This window comes from Oncorhynchus mykiss, chromosome 18 (assembly GCF_057628025.1).
Source record: "Oncorhynchus mykiss isolate SJ-2025 chromosome 18, ASM5762802v1, whole genome shotgun sequence".
In the NCBI taxonomy this organism is placed as follows: domain Eukaryota; kingdom Metazoa; phylum Chordata; class Actinopteri; order Salmoniformes; family Salmonidae; genus Oncorhynchus; species Oncorhynchus mykiss.
In genome coordinates, this window is record NC_143039.1 from 48751915 (window position 1) to 48776795 (window position 24881).

General features: G+C 42.7%; 1 protein-coding gene across 1 annotated transcript in view; it reads left to right on the forward strand.

The window, feature by feature from the left end:
- The window catches only part of LOC110496257 (venom phosphodiesterase 1), a 37607-nt gene extending 15456 nt beyond the window's left edge, over positions 1-22151 (forward strand). Inside the window, exons 12-25 of the mRNA XM_021572044.3 lie at positions 1091-1199; positions 1447-1575; positions 1662-1693; positions 1917-2044; positions 2159-2228; positions 3694-3781; positions 5319-5491; positions 5941-5986; positions 18977-19131; positions 19570-19705; positions 20039-20116; positions 20444-20576; positions 20772-20925; positions 21847-22151. Of these exons, the coding sequence (XP_021427719.2) occupies positions 1091-1199; positions 1447-1575; positions 1662-1693; positions 1917-2044; positions 2159-2228; positions 3694-3781; positions 5319-5491; positions 5941-5986; positions 18977-19131; positions 19570-19705; positions 20039-20116; positions 20444-20576; positions 20772-20925; positions 21847-22020 (1605 nt within the window). The 3' untranslated portion in view covers positions 22021-22151. The remainder of the gene's footprint in view (positions 1-1090; positions 1200-1446; positions 1576-1661; positions 1694-1916; positions 2045-2158; positions 2229-3693; positions 3782-5318; positions 5492-5940; positions 5987-18976; positions 19132-19569; positions 19706-20038; positions 20117-20443; positions 20577-20771; positions 20926-21846) is intronic.
- Positions 22152-24881: the final 2730 nt, after the last annotated feature.

Below are 24881 nucleotides of genomic sequence, written 5' to 3' on the forward strand. Positions count from 1 at the left end.
TGGCTACCCAGACTATTTGCATTCCCCCCCTCTTTTACACTGCTGCTACTCTCTGATTATTATCTATGCATAGTCACTTTAACTCTATCTACATGTACATATTACCTAATTTACCTCGACTAACCTGTGCCGCCACACATTGACTCTGTACCGGTTCCCCCTGTATATATCCTTGCTACTGTTATTCTACTGCTGCTCTTTAATTATTTGTAATTTTATTTTTTTACTAATCTATTTTCTACTTAACACTTGTTTTTCTTAAAACTGCATTGTTGGTTTTGGGCTCCCGAGTGGCATAGCGGTCTAAGGCACTGCATCTCAGTTCAAGAGGGGACACTACAGCCCCTGGTTCGAATCTAGGCTGAATCACATCCGGCCGTGATTGGGAGTCCCATAGGGCGGCGCACAATTGGCCCAGCGTCGTCCGGGTTTGGCCGGGGTAGACCTTCATTGTAAATAAGAATTGAATTGTTCTTAACTGATTTGCCTAGTTAAATTAAGGTTAAATTAAATATAAATCAATGGTTAAGGGCTTGCAAGTAAGCATTTCACTGTAAGGTACCTGTTTTGTTCAGTGCAGGTGACAAAAAACATTTGATTTGATTTGATAGACAGAGCAACCCACTGAATGATTTTGATCCATGACCGCTGTTTTCAAAACACATGGCTTAGATTCAATGCTGAACGCCAAATTAAAGTGCTCACCAAAAGGTGGAAGTTCAATGTCTTGCTCACATGTGAACAAATGGTGCCGTTGACAATTATGTTGGGTATAGTTTTTCTCCATTGAAAAGGCCCCTTCAAATCAGTTGTCTTATAAATGCAAACATATTGTTAAATCATCATGATGCAAAGTTACGATCTAATGATATTTACGTATTGTAGAACTCCACATTTGTTTTCATATAATCATGCATAAATCACAAGTAAACACATGTCAAAGTCTGTTTCTCTTTTGTAAATAGACTGGTACTTAACAATAATCAAGGTTTGATTATGCTGAGGGTGCCATTAGCCTTGGTCAATGAAGTCAGTGAAGACTACAGTCACAGATATACAACAGTCTCACAAGTTTCTCACTGTATTTCAGTTGATCGAGGCTCTCACTGGAGTGGACAAGGTCATTGGTCAACTGATGAACGGACTCAAACAGCTGAACCTGCATCAGTGTCTCAACATCATCATCATAGCTGACCACGGTAGGAGGCTAATAAATCAAAGGAATCAAATGTATTCGCCCTTTCCCTCCACAAATCTGACATCTGGACAGCAAATGGACCTCTTTCCCATAGACCTAGTATGTCTAAAAATGTCATGTATTTAGAATAATATGGAATTAGTCTACAAACATGAAAAAAATAGTAAGTATTGTTGTATTCGTGTTGTGGCTTAATAGTTCAACAAAAAATGTACTTCAACAAAACATGTATTGGGCTACACCAATAGGTATGGAGGACACAAGTTGTGACAGGAAGGAAGTCCTCCAGGATCTACTCCAGGTGGAAAATGTTCGTGATCTATATGTCTACGAGGGACCTTTTGGGAGAATTAGATCCAATGACAAAAACCAACCCTGTGAGTGTAAGACCAAACATGTAGAAAATGGACCCTTTCTTTGTCTCACAATAAAAATGACATATTCCTGTTGTTTCCTTTGACAGTGGACTCGGCCCGACTTGTAGCCAACATGACGGTGAGTAAGAAGCTACAATAAATCATTCACCCTGAGTTGAAACTAGCCGTGACTGCCATATTGACTGGAAATGCTCCAATTGAGGAATAATCAAATGTTTAGGCAAAGCTTTGGTCATAGGTTGTTTGTATTCAGTCCCATAATGTTTTGTCCCTAATACCGTATCTGTTATAGAAACCTAGTGATTGATCAAAAATATGATGTTGTTTTCTTGGGATTCCAGTGCAAGAAGAACGGTCAGAAGGTCAAGCCTTACCTGAAAAACCATCTGCCCAAGCGGTTCCACTACGCAAACAGTAGACGCATTGAGGACGTCAGCGTGATAGTCAACCCAGGATGGCTGTTCGAGAGGTACCGATTTAAGAAACTCCACCCTACTTTATGAACATAACCCTGGTGTGGATTTTAGTAGGGCATGATGTAGCAAAATGTTGGCTTCTTACATATGTCTGTGTTATGTTATAGATACCCAGGGTCTTTGACCTTCTGTGCAGGTGGAGCTCATGGGTATGACAATGATGATGTCAGTATGCATGTGAGTAGGAAGGAGATCCATTTACTCATATACATCAGTTAGTAAATGAGTACAAACTCAATTTGATTGGTTTAAAAAATATACTGAACAAAAATCTAAAACGCAACATGCTACAATTTCAACGATTCTACTGAGTTACAGTTAATATAAGGAAATCAGTCAATTGAAATACATAATCTATGGATATCACATTACTAGTCAGGGGCACAGCCATCGGTGGGCCTGGGAGGCGATAGGCCCACCCACTTGGGAGCCAGTCTCACCCACTGGGGAGCCAGGCTCAGACAATCAGAATTATTATTTTTCCCCATAAAAGGGCTTTTCACAGACAGAAATACTCTTCAGTTTCATCAGCCGTCCCGGTGGCTGGTCTTGAACAATCCCGTAGGGGAAGAAGCCAGATGTGGAGGTCCTGGGCTGGCGTGGTTGGCGGTTGTGAGGCTGGTTGGACGTACTGACAAATTCTCTAAAACAACGTTGGAGGTGGCTTATGGTAGAGAAATTAACATTTAATCCTCTGGCAACAGCTCTGGTGGACATTCCTGCAGTCGGCATGCCAATTGCACGCTCCCTCAGAACTTGAGACATCTGTGGCATTGTGTTTTAGAGTGGCCTTTTATTGTCCCCAGCACAAGGTGCTCCTGTGTAATGATCATGCTGTTTAAACCAGCTTCTTGATATGCCACACCTATCAGGTGGATGGATTATTTTGGCAAAGGGGAAATGCTCACTAACTGGGATGGAAAAACAATTTGTGCAAAACAATTTAGGGGATATAAGCTTTTTGAGCTCATGGAACATTTCTGGGATCTTTTATTTCAGCTCATGAAACATGGGACCAACACTTTACATGTTGTGTTTATATTTTTGTTCTGTATGTATGTATGTATGTATGTATGTATGTATGTGTGTGTGTATATATACACACACACACATCTTTGCACAAAACATTAGGATCACCTGCTCATTCCTTGACATAGACTGACCAGGTGAAAGCTATGATCTCTTATTGACGTCCCTTGTTAAATCCACTTCAATCAGTGTAGCAGAAGGGGAAGAGGCAGGTTAAATAAGGATTTTTAAGCATTGAGACAATTGAGACATGTAAAAGTACGGGATATGGTAGTAGGTACCAGGCACACCGGTTTGTGTCAAGAACCAAAATGCTGCACAGTATCCTCTGTGTATCAATACTGGTCCACCACCCAAAGGACATCCAGTCAGCTTGACACAACTGTGGGAAGCACTGCAGTCAACACGGGCCAGCATCTCTATGGAACGCTTTCGACAACTTGTAGATACCATGCCACGAGGAGGCTGTTCTGAGGGCAAACGGGGTGCAACTCAATTTTAGGAGGGTGCTCCTAATGTTTTTTACACTCAGTGTATATTGATATTGTTGTATTTAAGAGATGGAAAAATGATAACTTAACCCTATGATGAAGACCCTCTTTATTCTCCTCAGGCTATGTTCTTAAGCTATGGACCCAAGTTTCATTATAAAACCGAAATAGAACCATTCTCCAATATTGAGCTCTACAATCTCATGTGTGGTGAGTAGCAGTAAATATCGCAGTAAATTACAGGGTCAGTTGTCTGTGTTAACCAAGAAATTGTTTCTGTCACTCCATCATTAAGTGGCAGAATTTGTTGTGAAAGGGCTGGGTTTTGATTAATAAGTAAGTTGAACGCGGGGCGAGGGCTTGACCATTCACTGGCCAATCAACGTGTTCCATGGCTTAATATTGCACGAGGTAGTTTCAAGTTGTGTCGGTTATTGACGGTCTTTCGATGTCATCAACTCCAATTCGGCTGGAGGGGCATGGAATATTCTCGTCCTAATCAATTTATTAAATAGCATAGGCTACAGTAATTAATAATAGCAACAACAATATACATCCAGTTTTTGATAAATATGTTTGGAGTGTTTGCAGTCAACATTGTAATCGCTTCACCTATAGGCCTATACATGTCTTTACGCATCGCATTTCTCCTGAAAAAAAATAACACTAGGCTCCCCTTAAAATGTATTGTAGGCTATATGTGAGGCTAGTTCGCAATATCAAGATGTACTGTAGGTCTACCCACCGTTGATATTGCATTATAGGACCGAATATTTTGAATAGGTTTGGAGGAGCGCATCTTTGGTAACCCCCCACTAACCGTACAATAGGCGCTCTTTGTAAATGGGGATGGATACAAGTGAAATGGAGTATGCAGGTAGGCCTATGTTAATTGTGAATAATGCAAAAGCATGACAGCAAAAGCCTCACTAGAAGACCACTTAGAAACCTTTTATGGATAAAAGGTTCCAAAATAATAACAGGAGCTGGCTAAAATAATGTACAATACATAGATACAAAAGGGGATGTCGGCTTACTGTTTTACTGCTCCCTTGATCTTTTTAATGAAGCTTTGGTGATAAAGATTTATTTCAAAACGGTCTCATGAGCCAAACCGTTTATTGATAGTCTTGGCTGCTTAATGAATGCATTGAGCAGGACAAAAAACAAAACAATCCTGAATGAGGATGTTTTGGGTTTTTAATCAAATTAAACAAAATTATTAAAAAAAACAACGTTTTTTAGGTTTCTATATATAGATTCACCGCACAAAAAAAACACATCTCTCTTGTTCCATGGGCATATGGGCACTATACATCAACACCGCTGTCAAAATCCATGCCGTAATCAACCTTGTTACTTATAAGAATAGTTTTTGTTGAGACTTAAATCTCCCTATTTGTGCTAAATGAAATTGTCACTGCTGTGCTAGTTTTTAAGGATTCACTTCACATATTACCAACGCTCCCACAGCACAAGTGAGCTGATGTAAGACCTGGCGCAAGGTGTGGAAATGCCAGAGCGCCAGTTTTTACGTGACGAAGTTTGACAATAGTGCTGTTTTAGCGCTAGCCAAAAAAATATAACTCCTGGTATTTGAACAATGCATTGTTGAGGAAGAGCTTGTAAGTAAGCATTTCTGTGGACTGTTTTACACCTGTTGTATCCTGTACAAACGAGAAATATGATTTCATTTGATTTGATCTCAAACATGAATTGTAACATTGTCCATGTGAAACCCTTTCAGATGTGTTGGGGATCTCCCCATCCCAGAACAATGGAAGCCACGGCAGTATGAACCATCTCCTGAGGACTCCCTGGCACACTCCCATACACCCTGCAGAGCAGACAACCCCTGGGCAGTGCCCTCTGGTGATCCTTGAACCCACAGATACCCTGGACTGCACATGCACCTCCCTGGTAGTACCCCTTGCTTACATTGAGTAGACCAAACATTATGAACATCTTCCAAATATTGAGTTGCACCTCCTTTTGCCCTCCGAACAGCCTCAATTTCTGAGGGCATGTTCATCTAAAATGTAATCTATATAATCCCCAAGAGTAATTATTTATCATTAGAGGACCATACACAATATCTAGTAATGCTGCATATGCCAAGAAAGGTTCAAATCTCACCTTTCTGGAATTGTTTTTAAAAATAAATTGCTGAGGTGTAGTAGTCACTTTTGAGGACACAAGTGCAAGTACACAGTACAAATATGATACAAATATAAAATATGTTATATGACCTATGTCCTATTCAATAAAACTGTATGAATAAGGCTTGAAATGACGTATATGCTTTCTAAATATAGTATAAACAAATTATAAAAACCAATAACTATAACAACATCCTTGTTTCTTTCCAGGGTGTAACTAATCCAAATAGTCGTCTGAATCTGACAGCTGCTGAAGGTAAATATTGTGCGAGAGATAGTATGGACAGATTATTGCCGGAATATTGTCATGATTAACAATCATTTATGATACCAGATGGTACATTGAGTTTAGCAATAATACTTCATTATAAACTGGTTGGTTTGAGCCCTAAATGCTGATTGTCTGAAAGCCGTGATATACCACGGGTCTGACCCCAAAATTAAACCAGTTTATAATAGCAATAAGGCACCTCGGGGGGGGGGGGGGGGTATACCGTAAAACGTCATTTAAACGCAGTCTCAAATAGTCACCTGTCCCTTTTAATAGCCGGACAAGAGAACACATTTCAGCAAATAAATGCCTGTTTCAAATAAACGCCCTGTCTAAATGAAATGTTTACGAGGTTACTATGAATTACCATGAATTGCTTACAAGATTTAATGTTAAATCAATTATTTAAATAATTCAATAATGGTTTTTAATGCCAGTAAGAAACTGCTAGCCATTGGCTGCTAACAGCTGAACACTGCTAGCTAAAAGTATAACACATTAGTAAAGGAAATGAAGAAATGTATTTAAATTCTGGAAGTGCAAATGAGCACCACCGATTTCTGTATGCTAGCTATGCTAACCAGCTTATACGAACGAAAGTTAGCATTTAGCAGTCACTTCTTAACCTGAAAAGGGACAACTTCTACATGGTATGCAGCCAAATATATCCTAATCGGATTTAAGTAACCACATTGTGGGCCTGTTACAATACAGAAATCAGGACAGATTTGAAGAATAGCCACATTGTTAGAACAGATTTGTTGAATGTTGGGGCGGCAGGGTAGCCTAGTGGTTAGAGCGTTGGAAGGTTGGAAGTTCAAAACCCCCGAGCTGACAAGGTACAAATCTGTCGTTCTGCCCCTGAACAGGCAGTTAACCCACTGTTCCTAGGCCGTCATTGAAAATAAGAATTTGTTCTTAACTGACTTGCCTGGTTAAATAAAGGTAAAATAAAAAAATAAAATGTGCACCAATCTGGTCAATGCATCTGCATCCCATTGGCTCCTTTACCAAATCTATGGCATTGTTGAACACCTGTTTCTGATTGCCTTGAAGGGCATTCTAGAGCGTGCATTATTTAAGTGATAATTCCTGAGATGCCGGTGTTTGGAGGATATATTGGCATGGGTGTTATAAAACCGTGCCAATATATCCTCCAAACACTGGATTCGAGGGCATTATCACTTTTATACAACGGGTTACCAACGCATTCAAATAATGATTGTCATATTTTCATAAAAAAAACATTATTTTGATAAATTTATTCATACTATTTCATCCTTCCACAATATATAGTCCCAACACAAATCTAGAACTGCTACCCAAGCAGGCTGCTCGTTCGTTCTATCGGTTCGGTTGCCAGAGATAAGACCCAGTCGTTCAGTATTTTTTTATTTTATGGACACGACCCAATCGCTGGTTCTAAATGTTCCGTTGCCAGCCTTTTCTTATCCCATGCTTTCTAGCTAGCCAACTACGCCCAACTTACAGTCAAGTCAAAAAGTGCAGCCAGAATAACAGCAATGTAGCTTCTTTTGTATTCGTTTAAGCTGTTTTCTAGTAACATTTATTTGAATACATCCATAACAATGAGGTAATGAGGCGTGATTTTGACTGGCATAAAAAAAACGTGCTCACTCGTCGGGACACTGTTGTTCAGATGAGCTAGCCAACAACACAGCTAACACAATCACTTCCAACTCGCAGGTGTCAAGGTAAGACCCAAGTGCAGACTGTGTGAAGTAACAAAACAGGCAAACGACAGGTCAAGGCAGGCAGGGCTAAATAATCCAGAGTAGGAGCAAAGGTACAGGCTCAGATTAAAAACCAGGAGGACAAGAAAAAGAGGCTGGGAAAAGACTGGAGCTGACAGGACAAACTTGGAAACAGAAGACAAAGGGCTGTGAGACATGGCTTTAATTCTAGGAAAGGTAGGAGGTATACAGAGGGTACCGGGCAACAGAGGACGAACAGCAGAGGAGCTAATGATCTTGGAGCAGGGGGGACGGGGGTGTAGCCGCGGCGCTATAGCGGCGTGCCAGCGCATCTGGCTTGACCTTCTTGGATACCGGTCGGTGCTGCAGAAGTGAAGTGGCCCAGGCCTTACTGAACCCCTCCCGGGGGTCCTGGTACTCAGTGGGGCTGGCTGAGAGGTCAGGGGCAATTTCCAAGCCCCCAGGAAGACGTCCCGGGGCAGGCAGAGCTGACTTCAGGCAACGATTGTGGCAGGACGGGCTCCAGCCCACGATGGCACCAGTAGCCCAGTCAATGGGGGGATTGTGTTGCTGGAGCCAAGTGAATCCCAATACCACGGGAACCTGCGGAGACTCAACCAGTAGGAATTGGATCGTCTCGCTGTGATTCCCCGACACTCGTAGGTTGGTCTGGTGGGTGACCCAGCCTATAGAGTGCCCATCCAGCTCTCTAACTCCCATGGGAATGGAGAGGGTTTGAGTGGGGATGCCCAGTCGGACGCCAGGGTAGCGTCCATGAGACTCACATCGGCCCCTGAGTCAATGAGTACCTGGAGAGACTTGGACTGGTCGCCCCACAGCAGGGTGGCATGGAGAGGGGGTGAGTAAGGGGAGAAGAACAATTACAGTGCCTTGCGAAAGTATTCGGCCCCCTTGAACTTTGCGACCTTTTGCCACATTTCAGGCTTCAAACATAAAGATATAAAACTGTATTTTTTTGTGAAGAATCAACAACAAGTGGGACACAATCATGAAGTGGAACGACATTTATTGGATATTTCAAACATTTTTAACAAATCAAAAACTGAAAAATTGGGCATGCAAAATTATTCAGCCCCCTTAAGTTAATACTTTGTAGCGCCACCTTTTGCTGCGATTACAGCTGTAAGTCGCTTGGGGTATGTCTCTATCAGTTTTGCACATCGAGAGACTGAAGTTTTTTCCCATTCCTCCTTGCAAAACAGCTCGAGCTCAGTGAGGTAGGATGGAGAGCATTTGTGAACAGCAGTTTTCAGTTCTTTACACAGATTCTCGATTGGATTCAGGTCTGGACTTTGACTTGGCCATTCTAACACCTGGATATGTTTATTTTTGAACCATTCCATTGTAGATTTTGCTTTATGTTTTGGATCATTGTCTTGTTGGAAGACAAATCTCCGTCCCAGTCTCAGGTCTTTTGCAGACTCCATCAGGTTTTCTTCCAGAATGGTCCTGTATTTGGCTCCATCCATCTTCCCATCAATTTTAACCATCTTCCCTGTCCCTGCTGAAGAAAAGCAGGCCCAAACCATGATGCTGCCACCACCATGTTTGACAGTGGGGATGGTGTGTTCAGCTGTGTTTATTTTACGCCAAACATAACGTTTTGCATTGTTGCCAAAAAGTTCAATTTTGGTTTCATCTGACCAGAGCACCTTCTTCCACATGTTTGGTGTGTCTCCCAGGTGGCTTGTGGCAAACTTTAAACGACACTTTTTATGGATATCTTTAAGAAATGGCTTTCTTCTTGCCACTCTTCCATAAAGGCCAGATTTGTGCAATATATGACTGATTGTTGTCCTATGGACAGAGTCTCCCACCTCAGCTGTAGATCTCTGCAGTTCATCCAGAGTGATCATGGGCCTCTTGGCTGCATCTCTGATCAGTCTTCTCCTTGTATGAGCTGAAAGTTTAGAGGGACGGCCAGGTCTTGGTAGATTTGCAGTGGTCTGATACTCCTTCCATTTCAATATTATTGCTTGCACAGTGCTCCTTGGGATGTTTAAAGCTTGGGAAATCTTTTTGTATCCAAATCCGGCTTTAAACTTCTTCACAACAGTATCTCGGACCTGCCTGGTGTGTTCCTTATTCTTCATGATGCTCTCTGCGCTTTTAACGGACTTTTGAGACTATCACAGTGCAGGTGCATTTATACGGAGACTTGATTACACACAGGTGGATTGTATTTATCATCATTAGTCATTTAGGTCAACATTGGATCATTCAGAGATCCTCACTGAACTTCTGGAGAGAGTTTGCTGCACTGAAAGTAAAGGGGCTGAATAATTTTGCACGCCCAATGTTTCAGTTTTTGATTTGTTAAAAAAGTTTGAAATATCCAATAAATGTCGTTCCACTTCATGATTGTGTCCCACTTGTTGTTGATTCTTCACAAAAAAATACAGTTTTATATCTTTATGTTTGAAGCCTGAAATGTGGCAAAAGGTCACAAACTTCAAGGGGGCCGAATACTTTCACAAGGCACTATCTTTAAGACCCACTAGTGTACTCACTCCAACGAATGAGCTAGGTCACTTGAAGGGACAGGTAGACAAAAAATGACTGGCAGGACCGCAATACAGACAGCTGTATTGGGTGTCAAGTCTGCGTACTGTGAGCGGACCAACTAATTGGGCGTCACTCTAAAGCGGGAAGGTGGAATAAACGAGTCAGGAGTAAGTTTTCTTGATTGAACACAGTTCTCTATTGAGGGCATTGGGTAAACACAAACACTCCAACATAATCAATGAAAATCTTCCAAGGATAAACATACATCTTCTTCTCCAGATGAAACAGGAACATAATAGGATTATCTTTAAACTACAACAAAAAGTCACGGGATTGTCACCGTCTTAGTGGTTCTTCCTGGATAGCTCCTCTCTCTCGGTGGCCATCTTCCAGAGATAGTTTTCCACCCTCTCTGCTGGTTCCATTCTCTCTCTTATAGGGGAAGGAGAGTATGTCATTAGTACTGTCAGCTGTGCTTAATTGCCTCTGGTTACCTTGCCTCCCATGCCTTGTTGGGCTACTATCCATGAGCCCAGCCTGCCCTCTGGTGGTCCTTCCACATACCTTCCCCCCCAGGACCGAACCGGAGGGTCGGGCGCCAGACGCACCGTCCTGGTCGCATCGGGACAGCACGTCTGCATTCCCGTTCCTCGATCCGGCCCTGTGGATGACATGGAAAGAGAACGGTTGTAAAGACAAAAACCATCTGGCTATTCTGTTGTTATTGTTTCTCTTACCAGCCATCCACGTGAGGGGCGCATGGTCGGTAACTAACGCAAACCTCCGACCCAGTAGGTAGTACCGGAGATAATCGAGGGCCCACTTGATGGCTAAGGCCTCTTTCTCTACGGTCGCATACCTCTGTCCTCTGTTCCCGATCGCTGAGCTTCCTACTAATGAAGAGAATCGGCTTCTCTTCTTCACCTTTACCCTGAGCCCTGTATCCGAGGCGTCGACCTGCACAATGAACTCTTGTGAGAAGTCCGGAGCCTGTAGAACGGGATCAGAACACAGGCCATCTTTTAGCAATTGAAAGGCCTCTTCCGTCTCGTCTTTCCACTCTACCTGGTTTGGCAGGTTTTTCCTGATGAGGTTTGTGAGGGGGTTGGCAATGGTTGCATATCCCGGGATAAAACGGCGATAATATCCTGTTATCCCTAAGAAGGCCCGAACATCTCGCTTGGTCCGGGGTCGAGGGCAGTCATGAATTTCCCTTGTCTTCTCTGCCTGTGGGCGTATTTTCCCATTCCCCACGGTGTACCCCAGGTATTCCGCTTCGGACAGGCCCAGGCAGCATTTATTTGGATTGGCGGTCAACCCTGTGGCTTCCAAACTCATGAGCACCGCCCGTAATCGCAGGAGGTGACTATCCCAGTCCTCGCTGTGGATGACCACATCGTCTATGTACGCCGCTGCATACTCTTGATGGGGCCGTAGAATGGCATCCATGAGGCGTTGGAAAGTTGCAGCGGCACCGTGCAGTCCGAAGGGCATCCTCACATACTGGAAAAGCCCCTCTGGGGTGGCGAAGGCAGTCTTTGGGCGATCCTCCGGAGCCACCGGCACTTGCCAATATCCCTTCGTCAAATCCAGGGTAGTGATGAACTTGGCCTTTCCTAAGCGCTCCAAGAGTTCATCCACGCGGGGCATGGGATACGCATCAAATGTAGAGATGGCATTCACGCCCCTAAAGTCGTTGCAGAGTCTCATACTACCATCGGATTTGGGGACCAGGACTATGGGACTGGACCACTCACTCGTCGAGGGCTCGATCACGCCCATCCTCAACATTTCCCTCACCTCTTTCTTAGCGATGACTCGGCGAGCCTCAGGAATCCTGTAAGGGCGGATATGCACCTTCTTGCCGGGTTCAGTGTGGATATGGTGGAACAGGACATCTGTTTGTCCTGGGAATGGAGAGAATATTCGACCGAAGTTCATAATCAGCTTGTCTAGCTGTCTTGACTGCTCCGGTAGGAGAGTTTGGCCACGGCGCACCTGTGGTAGAGCCTCCTCTTTTCCTTTGCCCTCCAGTGCCATCAAAGCCACCTCCTCCTCTCGTCCATGGTACGTCTTCAGCAGGTTTATGTGATAGAGTTGGACCTTCTTCCTCCTGTCAGGTTGCTTGATGAGGTAATTGACCGGTGAGACCCTTTTCATTACCTCGTAGGGCCCCCTCCACTGCGCCAGCAAGCGATGTTCGGCCGTGGGCACAAGCACCATCACTTTCTCTCCCACGGTGAACTCACGGGGGGTCGCGGACTTATCATAGGCCCGGCCTTGGGTCCTTTGGGCCTTCTCCATATGCTCCTTGACTATGGGCCACACTGCTGACAGGCGGTCTCTCATCAGGGTAACGTGTTCTATTGTGGATCGAAAGGGGCATGGTTGGGTCTCCCAGGTCTCCTTGGCTAAGTCGAGGATTCCTCGACAGGGTCTGCCATAGAGCAATTCAAACGGAGAGAATCCAGTGGATGCCTGGGGTACTTCTCGCAGGGCAAACATTAAGTGTGGGAGAAGCATGTCCCAGTTTTTCCCGTCTCGGGACACCACTCTTCTCAACATGCTTTTAATCGTTTTGTTCAAGCGTTCACACAACCCGTCTGTTTGAGGGTGGAATATGCTTGTACGTATCTGTTGAACCTGATATAACCGACACAAGTCCTTCATCAACCGGGACATGAACGGGGTTCCTTGATCGGTTAAGATAGTCTTGGGGAGGCCCACACGAGAGAACATCAGGAATAACTCCTTGGCAATTCCCTTTGACGACATGTTCCGCAGGGGTATGGCCTCCGGGAACTTGGTAGCGTAATCTATAACCACTAGGATGTACTCGTGTCCTCTGGCAGATTTTGGGAGGGGTCCTACGAGGTCCATAGCTATGCGTTCAAAGGGAGTCTCTATGATGGGGAGAGGAATCAAAGGGTTACGTAGGTGTGGCCTTGGGGCTGTACGTTGACATTGATCACACGTCCTACAATACCTGGCCACATCCCGGGTGACCCGGGGCCAATAGAATCTCTGCATGATTCTGTCAATAGTCTTGTCTCGTGCCAGGTGTCCTCCTAGGACGTGGGAATGGGCTAACTGTAGAACTGTATCCCTGCATGGCCTAGGCACCATTAGTAATTCCTGGTTTTCCCCCTTCGTCGTACGACCCAGTATAAGAGACCCCGCCTGATTGCATAGTAAGGAAGAGGGGGCTCACCTGATCCGTCGACGTTCCTCCCGTCGATCACCTTCACCTTCCTCATGGCCTCCCTTAGGTCTGGGTCTCTATGCTGCGAGGTGCCGAACTGTCCCTTTAATTCCTGGGGCAGGTCGACCTCGGTAGAGGGATGTGGAGGATGTTCCCCATCCCCATCAGGGGTGACCGAGGAGAATCCCTTCCAGGTTCCCTCCTCGGATGGAGCTTCAAATATATCCCTTAGCGCCTGGTTGCTCCTTCCTTCCTGCGTTGTGGATAACCCTTCACATGTGTCTTCATCAGTGGTTTCCTGGAATATCTGTCGTAAACGTTGGGTCGCTATTTCTTCCTCTGCTGCAGAGGACGAGGACGTGGCTACGTCTCCTTGTAGGACTACTACCTCGGGCTTGGATTTTCTCTTCTTTCCTGTCCCCCTTCTTCCCGTGCATAACGTCATCTGCCGAAGCTCCTTATATAGGGGACAGTCTCTCCCGATCAATAATGGCACCTTCAGCTGGGGCACTTTCCCTGCCCTGACTGTACACCTTCCTTTTGGAGTGAGAATAGGCAGATTCACAGTGGGGTAATAGTGGGTGTCTCCATGGATACAGGATACGGCTACTTTGTCTGGTAGCAGTGTTGCGGAGGTCACCATCCGCTCCTCTACTAACGTAACCATACTTCCCGAGTCGAGAATAGCTACCACATCTTGTCCTTCGACTCGCACCGGAATCTCTGAGGCTATCTCTGCTAACCAACAGTGTTGATCATGCCCCCTCAAAACGGGATGTGTGGGGATAGGCAGTGATGACTCCTTGACCATGGGCTCATCCTTGCTAGGACATTGTGGGGCATAATGGTTGGGAGACTGACATTTATAACACAGACCCTGCTGTGTGGTGGCTGACTTCTCCCACCTCCGGGGGGGGTTTGGACGTTTCGGTGGCGGGCGCGCCGGGGTGAGTCGTGGTACGGGATTGGAAGACTCCTTCCGTTCCTCCTTGTCACTTTTTAACAACTCCCCTGTAGACCGATATGTTTCCACCGCCTGGGCTATGTCGTCGGCTGACAACGGGTTAGCTTGCCCCACAACCCTTTTTAAGTCACTGGGTAATTCTCTCAATATCTTGTCCACTACGAGAGTCTCTATCACATGTCCTACGGGTTGATCAGCTGTATAGGTCCATTGATGGAATTGTACAGCCCTATCTCTGGCAGTCAGCTGGTACCGGGACAGGATTTCGGTTTTTAGTCGCCCATAGTCCGCAGCTTCGTGGGAATCCAGGTCAAAATATGCTTCCTGAGCCACCCCGGTCAAAAGAGGGGCTAATGCGCTCGCCCATTCTGTGGGCGGCCACTCTTCCAAGGTGGCCGTCCTTTCGAAGGTCATGAGGAAGGCCTCAATATCATCCTCCTTGGAGAGACGAGGCAAGATGGCGTGAGCAGCCGCTCTTGACTTAACTCTAGGTTCTTCTCGTCGGCTCAGCTGTTGTTGCAGGAGTTCTATGGTTGTCTGCTGTGCCGTGATCAATTGTTGTAGTAGGGCGTTATCCATCGTTCTTGAATGGTTCCTCCGGGTCTACTGGAAGAATCTCGATTTACTCACTTATCCTTGTGTCACTCGTCCACCTAATGCCCGCATTCTCCACCAATGTGAGCGGACCAACTAATTGGGCGTCACTCTAAAGCGGGAAGGTGGAATAAACGAGTCAGGAGTAAGTTTTCTTGATTGAACACAGTTCTCTATTGAGGGCATTGGGTCAACACAAACACTCCAACATAATCAATGAAAATCTTCCAAGGAAAAACATACATCTTCTTCTCCAGATGAAACAGGAACATAATAGGATTATCTTTAAACTACAACAAAAAGTCACGGGATTGTCACCGTCTTAGTGGTTCTTCCTGGATAGCTCCTCTCTCTCGGTGGCCATCTTCCAGAGATAGTTTTCCACCCTCTCTGCTGGTTCCATTCTCTCTCTTATAGGGGAAGGAGAGTATGTCATTAGTACTGTCAGCTGTGCTTAATTGCCTCTGGTTACCTTGCCTCCCATGCCTTGTTGGGCTACTATCCATGAGCCCAGCCTGCCCTCTGGTGGTCCTTCCACAGTACACATTCGGCTGGAGACAGCCCTGCCGTGCTGCATCAGATAATTTTAACGTCATAGCTGCATCAGCTCATTTTAACATCATAGATTTATCCGCTGGAAAACTGTGGAATAGATACCCGTGGTATACGGCTATCAGCCAATCAGCATTCAGGGCTCGAACCACCCAGTTTATAATTCCCTATATCAGCACTGGTAGAATTCAATTGTTATTGTTCAATCTTGCATGTTCAATGTTTGAGCTGCTTTTGAAATCAAAAGTAAAATTGAAAACATTATTGGCATGGCTGAATTTGAATTTCATAAATATCAAGCTTGGACTGAAGGTTTGGCACCGAGGTAAAGTTGGTTTTATATTCACACATTCGGACATTCAACAGACATTCAACAGATGTTCGCCAAAAATCATAATTTTTTTTACAAATCAATAACTATTTCACTGTTTGTCACATAAACATAAAACTAGGTATTATTTATCCTATAAATGTCTAGCATACTTTTACAACCTTTGTTTTGAGGAAAGATTTCAGTTTTGATTTTGTAGAAATAAAATCTATAAAATGCCATGGAAGAGTGCACTGCACATGTGATGGAAGAATGCACTGTGCATGTAGAGGGTTGCAATTCAATTGAATTGTGGATAGTTTAACCAAAATATGCCACAAGACCTATAATTGCCTTGTGTATCCCACGAAAAAGGTTCACTGCTAAAAGTTTACTTTTTTTGATGAATTTAAGCAAAATTCCTCAAATTCCCGGGCTCAACGTCCCATGGAACATTTCCGGAAGCATTCCGGCCCTTTGCAATCCGAGTTAATGCTCTAATGTTCTATTATCATTACTCTATTTTATTATTCTACTTTGAGAGATACTAGATACATACTATGACAGAAATTCACTATAATAGGTACACACATTGAATCAAGTGATGATTAAACTGATTTGGATTTCAAAGACTGACATTATTGTAATGTTTGATATTACAACATTGATGTGTGATACCTTTTTTATAAACGCATACGCTTTTTGCAAATGTATGCCTTTATTACTATATGATTTATATTTCCTGAATACTCAACGATGATTAACACCTCAGGTATGGGTGATTCTGTCAGGGTTGTGGCATGTCATTTATTTGAGATTTTATGTATTTCTATCATATCAAAACTGGAATTTCTACTCAAAGCAAAGGTTGTAAAAGTATAGACATTTATAGAATACATCATACCTAATTTGATGATTCTATCATAAATCAGTGAAAACATTTTTGATTTTATATAGTTTTAAACAGAATTTTATAGATTATTTTATATTTCTAACAAATGTGGACTTTTTCTTCAAAACAAAGGTTGTAAAAGTATGGATATAGAATAAATCATACATAGTTTGATGTTTCTGTGACAAACAGTGAATTAGTTATTGATTTATACCGCTTTAAATTGCATTTTATAGATTTGATGTATTTCTATGAAATCAAACCTGGAATTTCTTCTAAAAAAAAGTTGTAAAAGTATGCTAGACATTTATAGAATAAATCCTCTAGTTTGATGATTCTGTGACAAACTGTGAATTAGCTATAGATTTTTAAATGGCTTTTGGCGAATGTCTGTTGAATGTCTGTTGAATTACCGAACATGTGAAATTATAACCAACTTTATCTCGGTAGGTTAAGCTAGCTAAACTAGCAAGTCTGTTTGTTTGTTTACCAAGGCAACTACTGCAGCTATCTGGTAAACTTGATAGCAAGGGAGAACGAACATGGCGCACTATCTGCTCTTTGGAAAATAATACAACTCCGTGGAAGTTAAGTTCCACTCTGCTAGTGCGTCGTGGAACACACCTTCCACGTGTTTATTATTTGACATAGAATCCCTTGATGATTATCCTTTACAAATTACCAACAATAGCCTACTGCTCCTCCAAAACAAATAGTTCAAGTCAAACAAAATGAATGTGTTGATATGTACATCCTATATGCTGAATCTTTGCGGTCTTGTCCAATCCCCAAAAAATTGGGGGGGGAAAAACATTAAAGCTGCAATATGTAACTTTTGGGCCAACTTGACCTATTTCACATAGAATTTTGAGTTATAGTCCTGTCCTTCTCATTGAAAGCAAATCTAAGAAGCGTTCTATGTAAACTATTTCTAATCTTTGCATGCTTCTTGGCGTACCCATCCCGTTAGCGGGATCATTTTCGTCAACATCCGCTGAATTGCAGAGAGCCAAATTCAAATTACATTTCTAAAAATATTTAATTTTCATGAAATCACAAGTGCAATATAGCAAAACACAGCTTAGCTTGTAGTTAATCCACCTGGCGTGTCAGATTTCAAAAAAAGCTTTAAAGATAAAGCTAACCAAGCGTTTTATGTAAGGACAGCTCTCTCAGCAGAAAAAAACATTACAAATAGTTAGCAGCAAAGTAGATTGGTCACGAAAGTCAGAAAACCAATAAAATGAATCGCTTACCTTTGATGATCTTCGGATGTTTGCACTCACGAGACTCCCAATTACACAATAAATGTTCCTTTTGTGCCATAAAGATTATTTTTATATCCAAAATACTTCCATTTGGTTGGCGCATTTTGTTCAGAAATCCACAGGCTCGAGTGGTCACGACGGGGCAGACGAAAATTCCAAATAGTATCCGTAAAGTCCGTAGAAACATGTCATATGTTTTTTATAATCAATCCTCAGGTTGTTTTTACAATAAATAATCAATAATATTTCAACCGGACCGTAGCTTTTTCAATAGAAGAGAGAGAGAAAATGTCTGCTCCAAGCTGTTGCGCGTGCAAAGCTCTGCTGGCGGGTGCCATCCACTGACGCAATGTGATCGTTCTCGCTCATTTTTCAGAATTAAAGGCTGAAACTATGTCTAAAGACTGTTCACACCATGTGAAAGCAATAGGGAAATGAATCTGATTGATATCACTTTAAATGGAGGGAAGGCATGCAATGGAACAGGGAGCTTTCAAAATAAGAGGCACTTCCTAGTTGGATTTTCCTCAGGTTTTCACCTGCAATATCAGTTCTGTTATACTCACAGACAATATTTTTGACAGTTTTGGAAACTTTAGAGTGTTTTCTATCCTAATCCGACAATTATATGCATATTCTAGCTTCTGGGCCTGAGAAATAGGCAGTTTAATTTGGGTATGTTTTTCATCCAAACATCAAAATACTGCCCCCTACACTCAACAGGTTAAATTTTGTTTTTGCGTCTTTTACTTTAGGTTTTGTACACCAGCTTCAAACATACACTAATACGTATGGTTATGGGAAATTCACAGCTGGTTATATGGTACAATGATTGTTTTGTTACATAAATTGAAATTAGGCAAACTATTCAAATTTTTTCAATCAGGAAATGGCAGAGTGATTTCTGCATGGTACATCTTTATCTGACATCTGTTTGTCTACTCACTTTCAGTGAAAGCTGTTGAGCAGAAGCACATGTTGTTTGGAAGACCAATAATGCTGCAACCCAGCAATGACTACTGCTTACTGTATCATCAGGGCTTTGTCAACGCCTATAGCAAAAAATCCCTCATGCCAGTGTGGAACTCATACACTTTGGACAAACCTGTAAGAGTCATTTCATCTAAAGGCCATCATTTTTACAAATCAGTAACTGATCAAGTGTAATTTGTTAGACACATTAATTTGAACTTTCGGATAATTCTTACTTTGATATGTGAATGATATGTGAATGTCCACAAGTCTTCAAATGATCTATTCTTTTGTCAAACATGAGCTATGATGAGTTTAAACATTGCCTCTCAGAGATCATCCACTTTGATTAAATTCTATCTAAAGGAAGGTTGGAATGTAAATTGACATACAAAGTACAGGGGTCATCCTTGTCAAAATGCATTGGAGAAGATCCAAGGTCGCTTTTTTTGCTATTGTCTTCTCCAATGTTGTCCTTGCTTCCCTTGGATGTTTTCAAAAGGATGTGGAAAGTGGATGTGAGTAATGCAGGAAGGACCTTTGTAATTTCCTCCTCTTTGTCACCCTCTTTAGGAAAACATGGACCCTTTGCCAGCAGTCACACCAGACTGTCTGAGGGCTGATGTCCGCATCCCGGCAGATAAAAGTCCCAGATGTGGCCAGTATGCTCCAGCCAGGAACATTACCCACGGTTTCCTCTACCCTCCCAGTATGCGGGATGATTTTACATCTATACTTTCAAATACACTAATCTTAAGCAAACAGAATACATCTGAAACAACAAAAAAGTCTGACTCCCAACCCCTTAACTTTGTTTTTGTTTTTCTATGTAATTTAGTTAGCAGACACTCATAGCCAGAGAGATTTGCTGTAAGTGATGTAATAGTAGAATGTATGTCAAAAAGAAACTTTTGCTCATCTGGTCTCCCCCTCACTAAAATAATATTATACTTCTCCGCCCAGGCATCCAGCTGTCAAAATAATGAGGAGGTTACTTCAATAAGACTATCTTGTTGTTTGTGTTATTTCTTGTGACGCCCAGATCTCAACAAGACAGCAGAGGAGGAGTATGATGGCCTGTTGATGAGCAATGTTGTACCCATGTATCCTGAGTTTAAGAGTACGTACACTCTTCACAGTCTGAGACAGCTCCCTCTTGCTTCCTTCAAACTCATTTTTTCGTCTCTTGTTCACTCACTGTACACTAATTCAGCGTGTCTCTCTACTTCTCTCCCTTACTCACGTCTCCTACATGTTATATAATTAAACATTAATTTATTTTAATTTATTATTATTTAAATGTACTTTTTTTTTGTGATTCAATTTGTATTTAGTTTTCACACAACATAAAAGAACGCCAACAAACAAAACAGACACAGCAAACAGTCAACGTCATACAAGTAGCTTCAGCTCATGATAAATAGATGCACATTTCTTTATTTTATAGAGGTCTGGGATTACTTCCACACTACATTGCTGAAAAAATATGCCAGTCAATATAATGGCATTAATGTGGTGACAGGCCCGGCATTTGACTACAACTACGACGGACAGTTTGATTCTCAAGACCAGATAGAACAGTATGTGAGCTTTTCTTTATCATACAAAATGGTGTGTTATAACATGGAGCAGAGAGGAAGCAAAGTTTCTAAATCTCACAAAAGGCAATCATGAAACACGTAGTGTTGCAGAGCGCTATCAATGGGGCACACAGGATTGCAGCGATGCCAGACACTTCAGTCTTAACCAGTGTTTTATTTCTTGTTTTCATTAAGGTTTGTAACAGGTACACAGATTCCAATCCCAACCCATTACTTTGCAGTTCTCACCAGCTGTAAGGACTCGCAACCAGTGAGCAGCTGTAACAGTGAGCTACAGACCGTTTCCTTCTTGATACCACACAAAGCGGACAACTCAGAGAACTGTAATGTAAGGCAACCATATCACCTCAAAGCACTGCACACTTTCTTTGTAAAAAACAACAACCAAAAAACAAGAAACTGGACAGGTCTAAGTACTTGAATTGCAAGTACAGAGTGTTTTGGAATGATGTACATTCTGTACTCTCTCCTACTACTGACAAACACGTAGTGAAATGCAAAACAATTGTGTTGTAAAGTTGAGAAAAAACCTATACTTTCATCTGTTTTGAAGACAGAGCAACCTTTTGCATGACCCTTTCCCAACACCTGGCAACTATCATGATGTTTTGGTGGGAAACCCCTGGTTCGCACCTTGATGTGGATTGTGTTTAACGTGGATTGTGTCTAACGTTAGCTAGCTAGCCTGCCTCTCTAGCATTATCAAATGATAATGTTACATAACCAGTAGTATCTAGACAATACACTTGTATAAGCTATGACCTAACCAATTTGTAATGAGGTAGCTAGCTAGCTAGGTAAGCTAACATTAGCTAAAAAGTTAGCTAGCATGCCTTGCTAGTTAACGTTAGCTAGCCTGCCTTGGAGATTGGCAAAAGGGGGCATGGTTTGTTGACATAATTGTAATCCAAACCCAACCTTCATTTACTCGTTGTGACGCACTGAAGTTCCAAACTCCATTTTAGATTAGACTGACTTTATGACCAAAATTATCCTATTTTCTCTTTCTCCTACCACTGACAAACACAGGGAAGTTTTATAAAGTTGAGAAAACACCCAAACTTTCATCTGTTTTGAAGACAGTCAACTGTTGCATGCCTCTTTCCCAACACCTGGCAACTATCATGATGTTTTGGTTTGCGACTTGATCTCGTTGTTTTTGTCTGTACCTCTGTCTTGTTGTGTCAACACCTAAGTAGTGATAATTAGGGTCTGTGTCACTGATCCGCTTGTTTTTATACTTCCACAGAATGGTGACACGGCATCTCTATGGGTTGAAGACCACCTGTGGTTCCACCAATCACGTGTCAGAGATGTAGAGTGGCTCACAGGATTGGATTTCTATCAAGGCAGCACCAGGCCTATCCCGGAACTTCTAAAAGTAAAGACTCACCCAACTGCTGCCATTCACAGAAGACCTTGAAATGAATGACCTTTTGAAATATACATGTATTGGTAGAGGTATTTGATAATTATAAAAACATACATTTTATTTTGTTTGTCTAGTGTGGGTATTTATCCACTTGTTAATAAATATTTCATGATTCAAATCAATGCAGGGAGGAATGCAAATGTCATGAAACATGTACAATGCTTCTGTAGGCCACAATCACCACACAAGTATTTTCCACCCTTAAATTCCTGTGCAGAGATTATCCCCTAATCTTCTGACTTCCACAGAAAGACCTGTTTAACAATTACAGGAAAACATATCAGATAAATTACTTCGGAAAGTGCCTTCGGAATGTGTTCAGACCCCTTGACTTTTTCCACATTTTGTTATGTTACAGCCTTATTCTAAAATGGATTCAATAAAAAAAATCCTCATCAATCTACACACAATATCCCCTAATGACAAAGCGAAAACACGTTTTTAGAAATTTCCTAGAGCTGGCCGTCCGGCCAAACTGAGCAATCGGGGGAGAAGGGCCTTGGTCAGGGAGGTGACCAAGAACCCGATGGTCACTCTGAAAGAGCTCTAGAGTTCCTCTATGAAGATGGGAGAACCTTCCAGAGGGACAACCATCTCTCCAGCACTCCACCAATCAGGCCTTTATGGTAGAGTGGCCAGACGGAAGCCACTCCTCAGTAAAAGGCACATGACAGCCCGCTTGGAGTTTGCCAAAAGGCACCTAAAGACTCTCAGACCATGAGAAACAAGATTCTCTGGCCTGATGAAACCAAGATTGAACTCTTTGGCCTGAGTGCTAAATGTCATGTCTGGAGGAAACCTGGCACCATCCCTACGGTGAAGCATGGTGGCGGCAGCATCATGCTGTGGGTTGTTTTTCAGTGGCAGGGACTGGGAGACTAGTCAGGATCGAGGCAAAGATGAACAGAGCAAAGTACAGAGAAATCCTTGATGAAAACCTGCTCCAGAGGGCCTCATTTTGACAGCTGGATGCCTGTGCGGAGAAGTATAATATTATTTTAGTGAGGGGGAGACCAGATGAGCAACAGTTTCTTTTTGACATACATTCTACTATTACACCACTTACAGCAAATCTCTCTGGCTATGAGTGTCTGCTAACTAAATTACATAGAAAAACAAAAATAAAGTTAAGGGGTTGGGAGTTAGACTTTTTTGTTGTTTCAGGACCTCAGACTGGGGACCTCACACCTTCCAACAGGACAACGACCATAAGCAAACAGCCAAGACAATGCAGAAGTGGCTTAGGGACAAGTCTCTGAATGTCCTTGAGTGACCCAGCCAGAGTCTGGACTTGAACCCGATCAAACATCTCTGGAGATACCCAAAAATAGCTGTGCAGCAACTCTCCCCATCCAACCTGACAGAGATTGAGAGAATCTGCAGAGAAGAAATGGGAGAATCTCCCCAAATACAGGTGTGCCAAGCTTGTAGCGTCATACCCAAGAAGACCCAAGGCTGTAATCGCTGCCAAAGGTGCTTCAACAAATAAAGGGTCTGAATACTTTTGTAAATGTGATATTTAAGTTTTTGAGTATTGTGTGTAGATTGATGAGGGAAAAAAAACTATGTAATCAATTTTAGAATAAGGCTGTAACCTAACAAAAAGGGGTCTGAATACTTTCCGAAGGCACTGTATAATGTGGTATTTCCATCAGCCAAACCCTCACATGGGATTACTGTTATCTGCTGGCCTAGATACAGCAATTCTGTGGAAGACCATTTGACTTCTTATTTTTTTAACTTGCTGAACATGTTAATACAGCTCGTGCACGAAATCTAATAGTAAGGAAGTCTCAAGATTTTGTTCGCCTGAGGTAGTATCTCATGATAAGCTGTAAACCACACTATTTACCAAGAGAGTTTTCGTCTATATTCTTCGTATCTGTCTATTTACCACCACAAACCGATGCTGGCACTAAGACCGCACTCAATGAGCTGTATACGGCCATAAGCAAACAGGAAAACGCTCATCCATAGACGGTGCTCCTAGTGACCGGGAACTTTAATGCAGGGAAACTTAAATCCGTTTTACCTAATTTCTTCCAGTGTGTTAAATGTGCAACCAAAGGGAAAAACATCTACCAGCCTTACTCCACACACAGAGACGCGTACAAAGCTCTCCCTCGCCCTCCATTTGGCAAATCTGACCATAATTATATCCTCCTGATTCCTGCTTAAAAGCAAAAACTAAAGCAGGAAGCACCAGTGACTCGGTCAATAAAGAAGTGGTCAGATGACAAAGATGCTAAGCTACAGGACTGTTTCGCTAGCACAGACTGGAATATGATCCGGGATTCCACCAATGGCATTGAGGAGTACACCACATCAGTCACTGGCTTCATCAATAAATGCATTGATGACTTCGTCCCCACAGTCAACATCCGCACTGAGCTAAAGGGTAGAGCTGCCACTTTCAAGGAGCGGGTGTCTAACCCTAAGAAATCCCGCTATGCACTCTGACAAACCACCAAATAGACAAAGCGTCAATACAGGACTACGACTGAATCGTACTACACTGCCTGACGCTCGTCAGATGTGGCAGGCCTAGCAAACTATTACAGACTACAAAGGGAAGCAAAGCCACGAGCTGCCCAGTGACACGAGCCTACCAGACAAGTTACTTCTATAATCGCTTCGAGAAAAGCAACACTGAAGCATGCATGAGAGCATCAGCTGTTCTGGACGTCTGTGTGATCACGCTCTCCGTAGCTGATGTGAGTAAGACCTTTAAACGGGTCAACATACACAAGGCCACAGGGCCAGACGAATTACCAGGATGTGTACTCCGAGCATGCACTGACCAACTGGCAAGTGTCTTCACTGACATTTAACTTGTCCCTGACTGAGTCTCT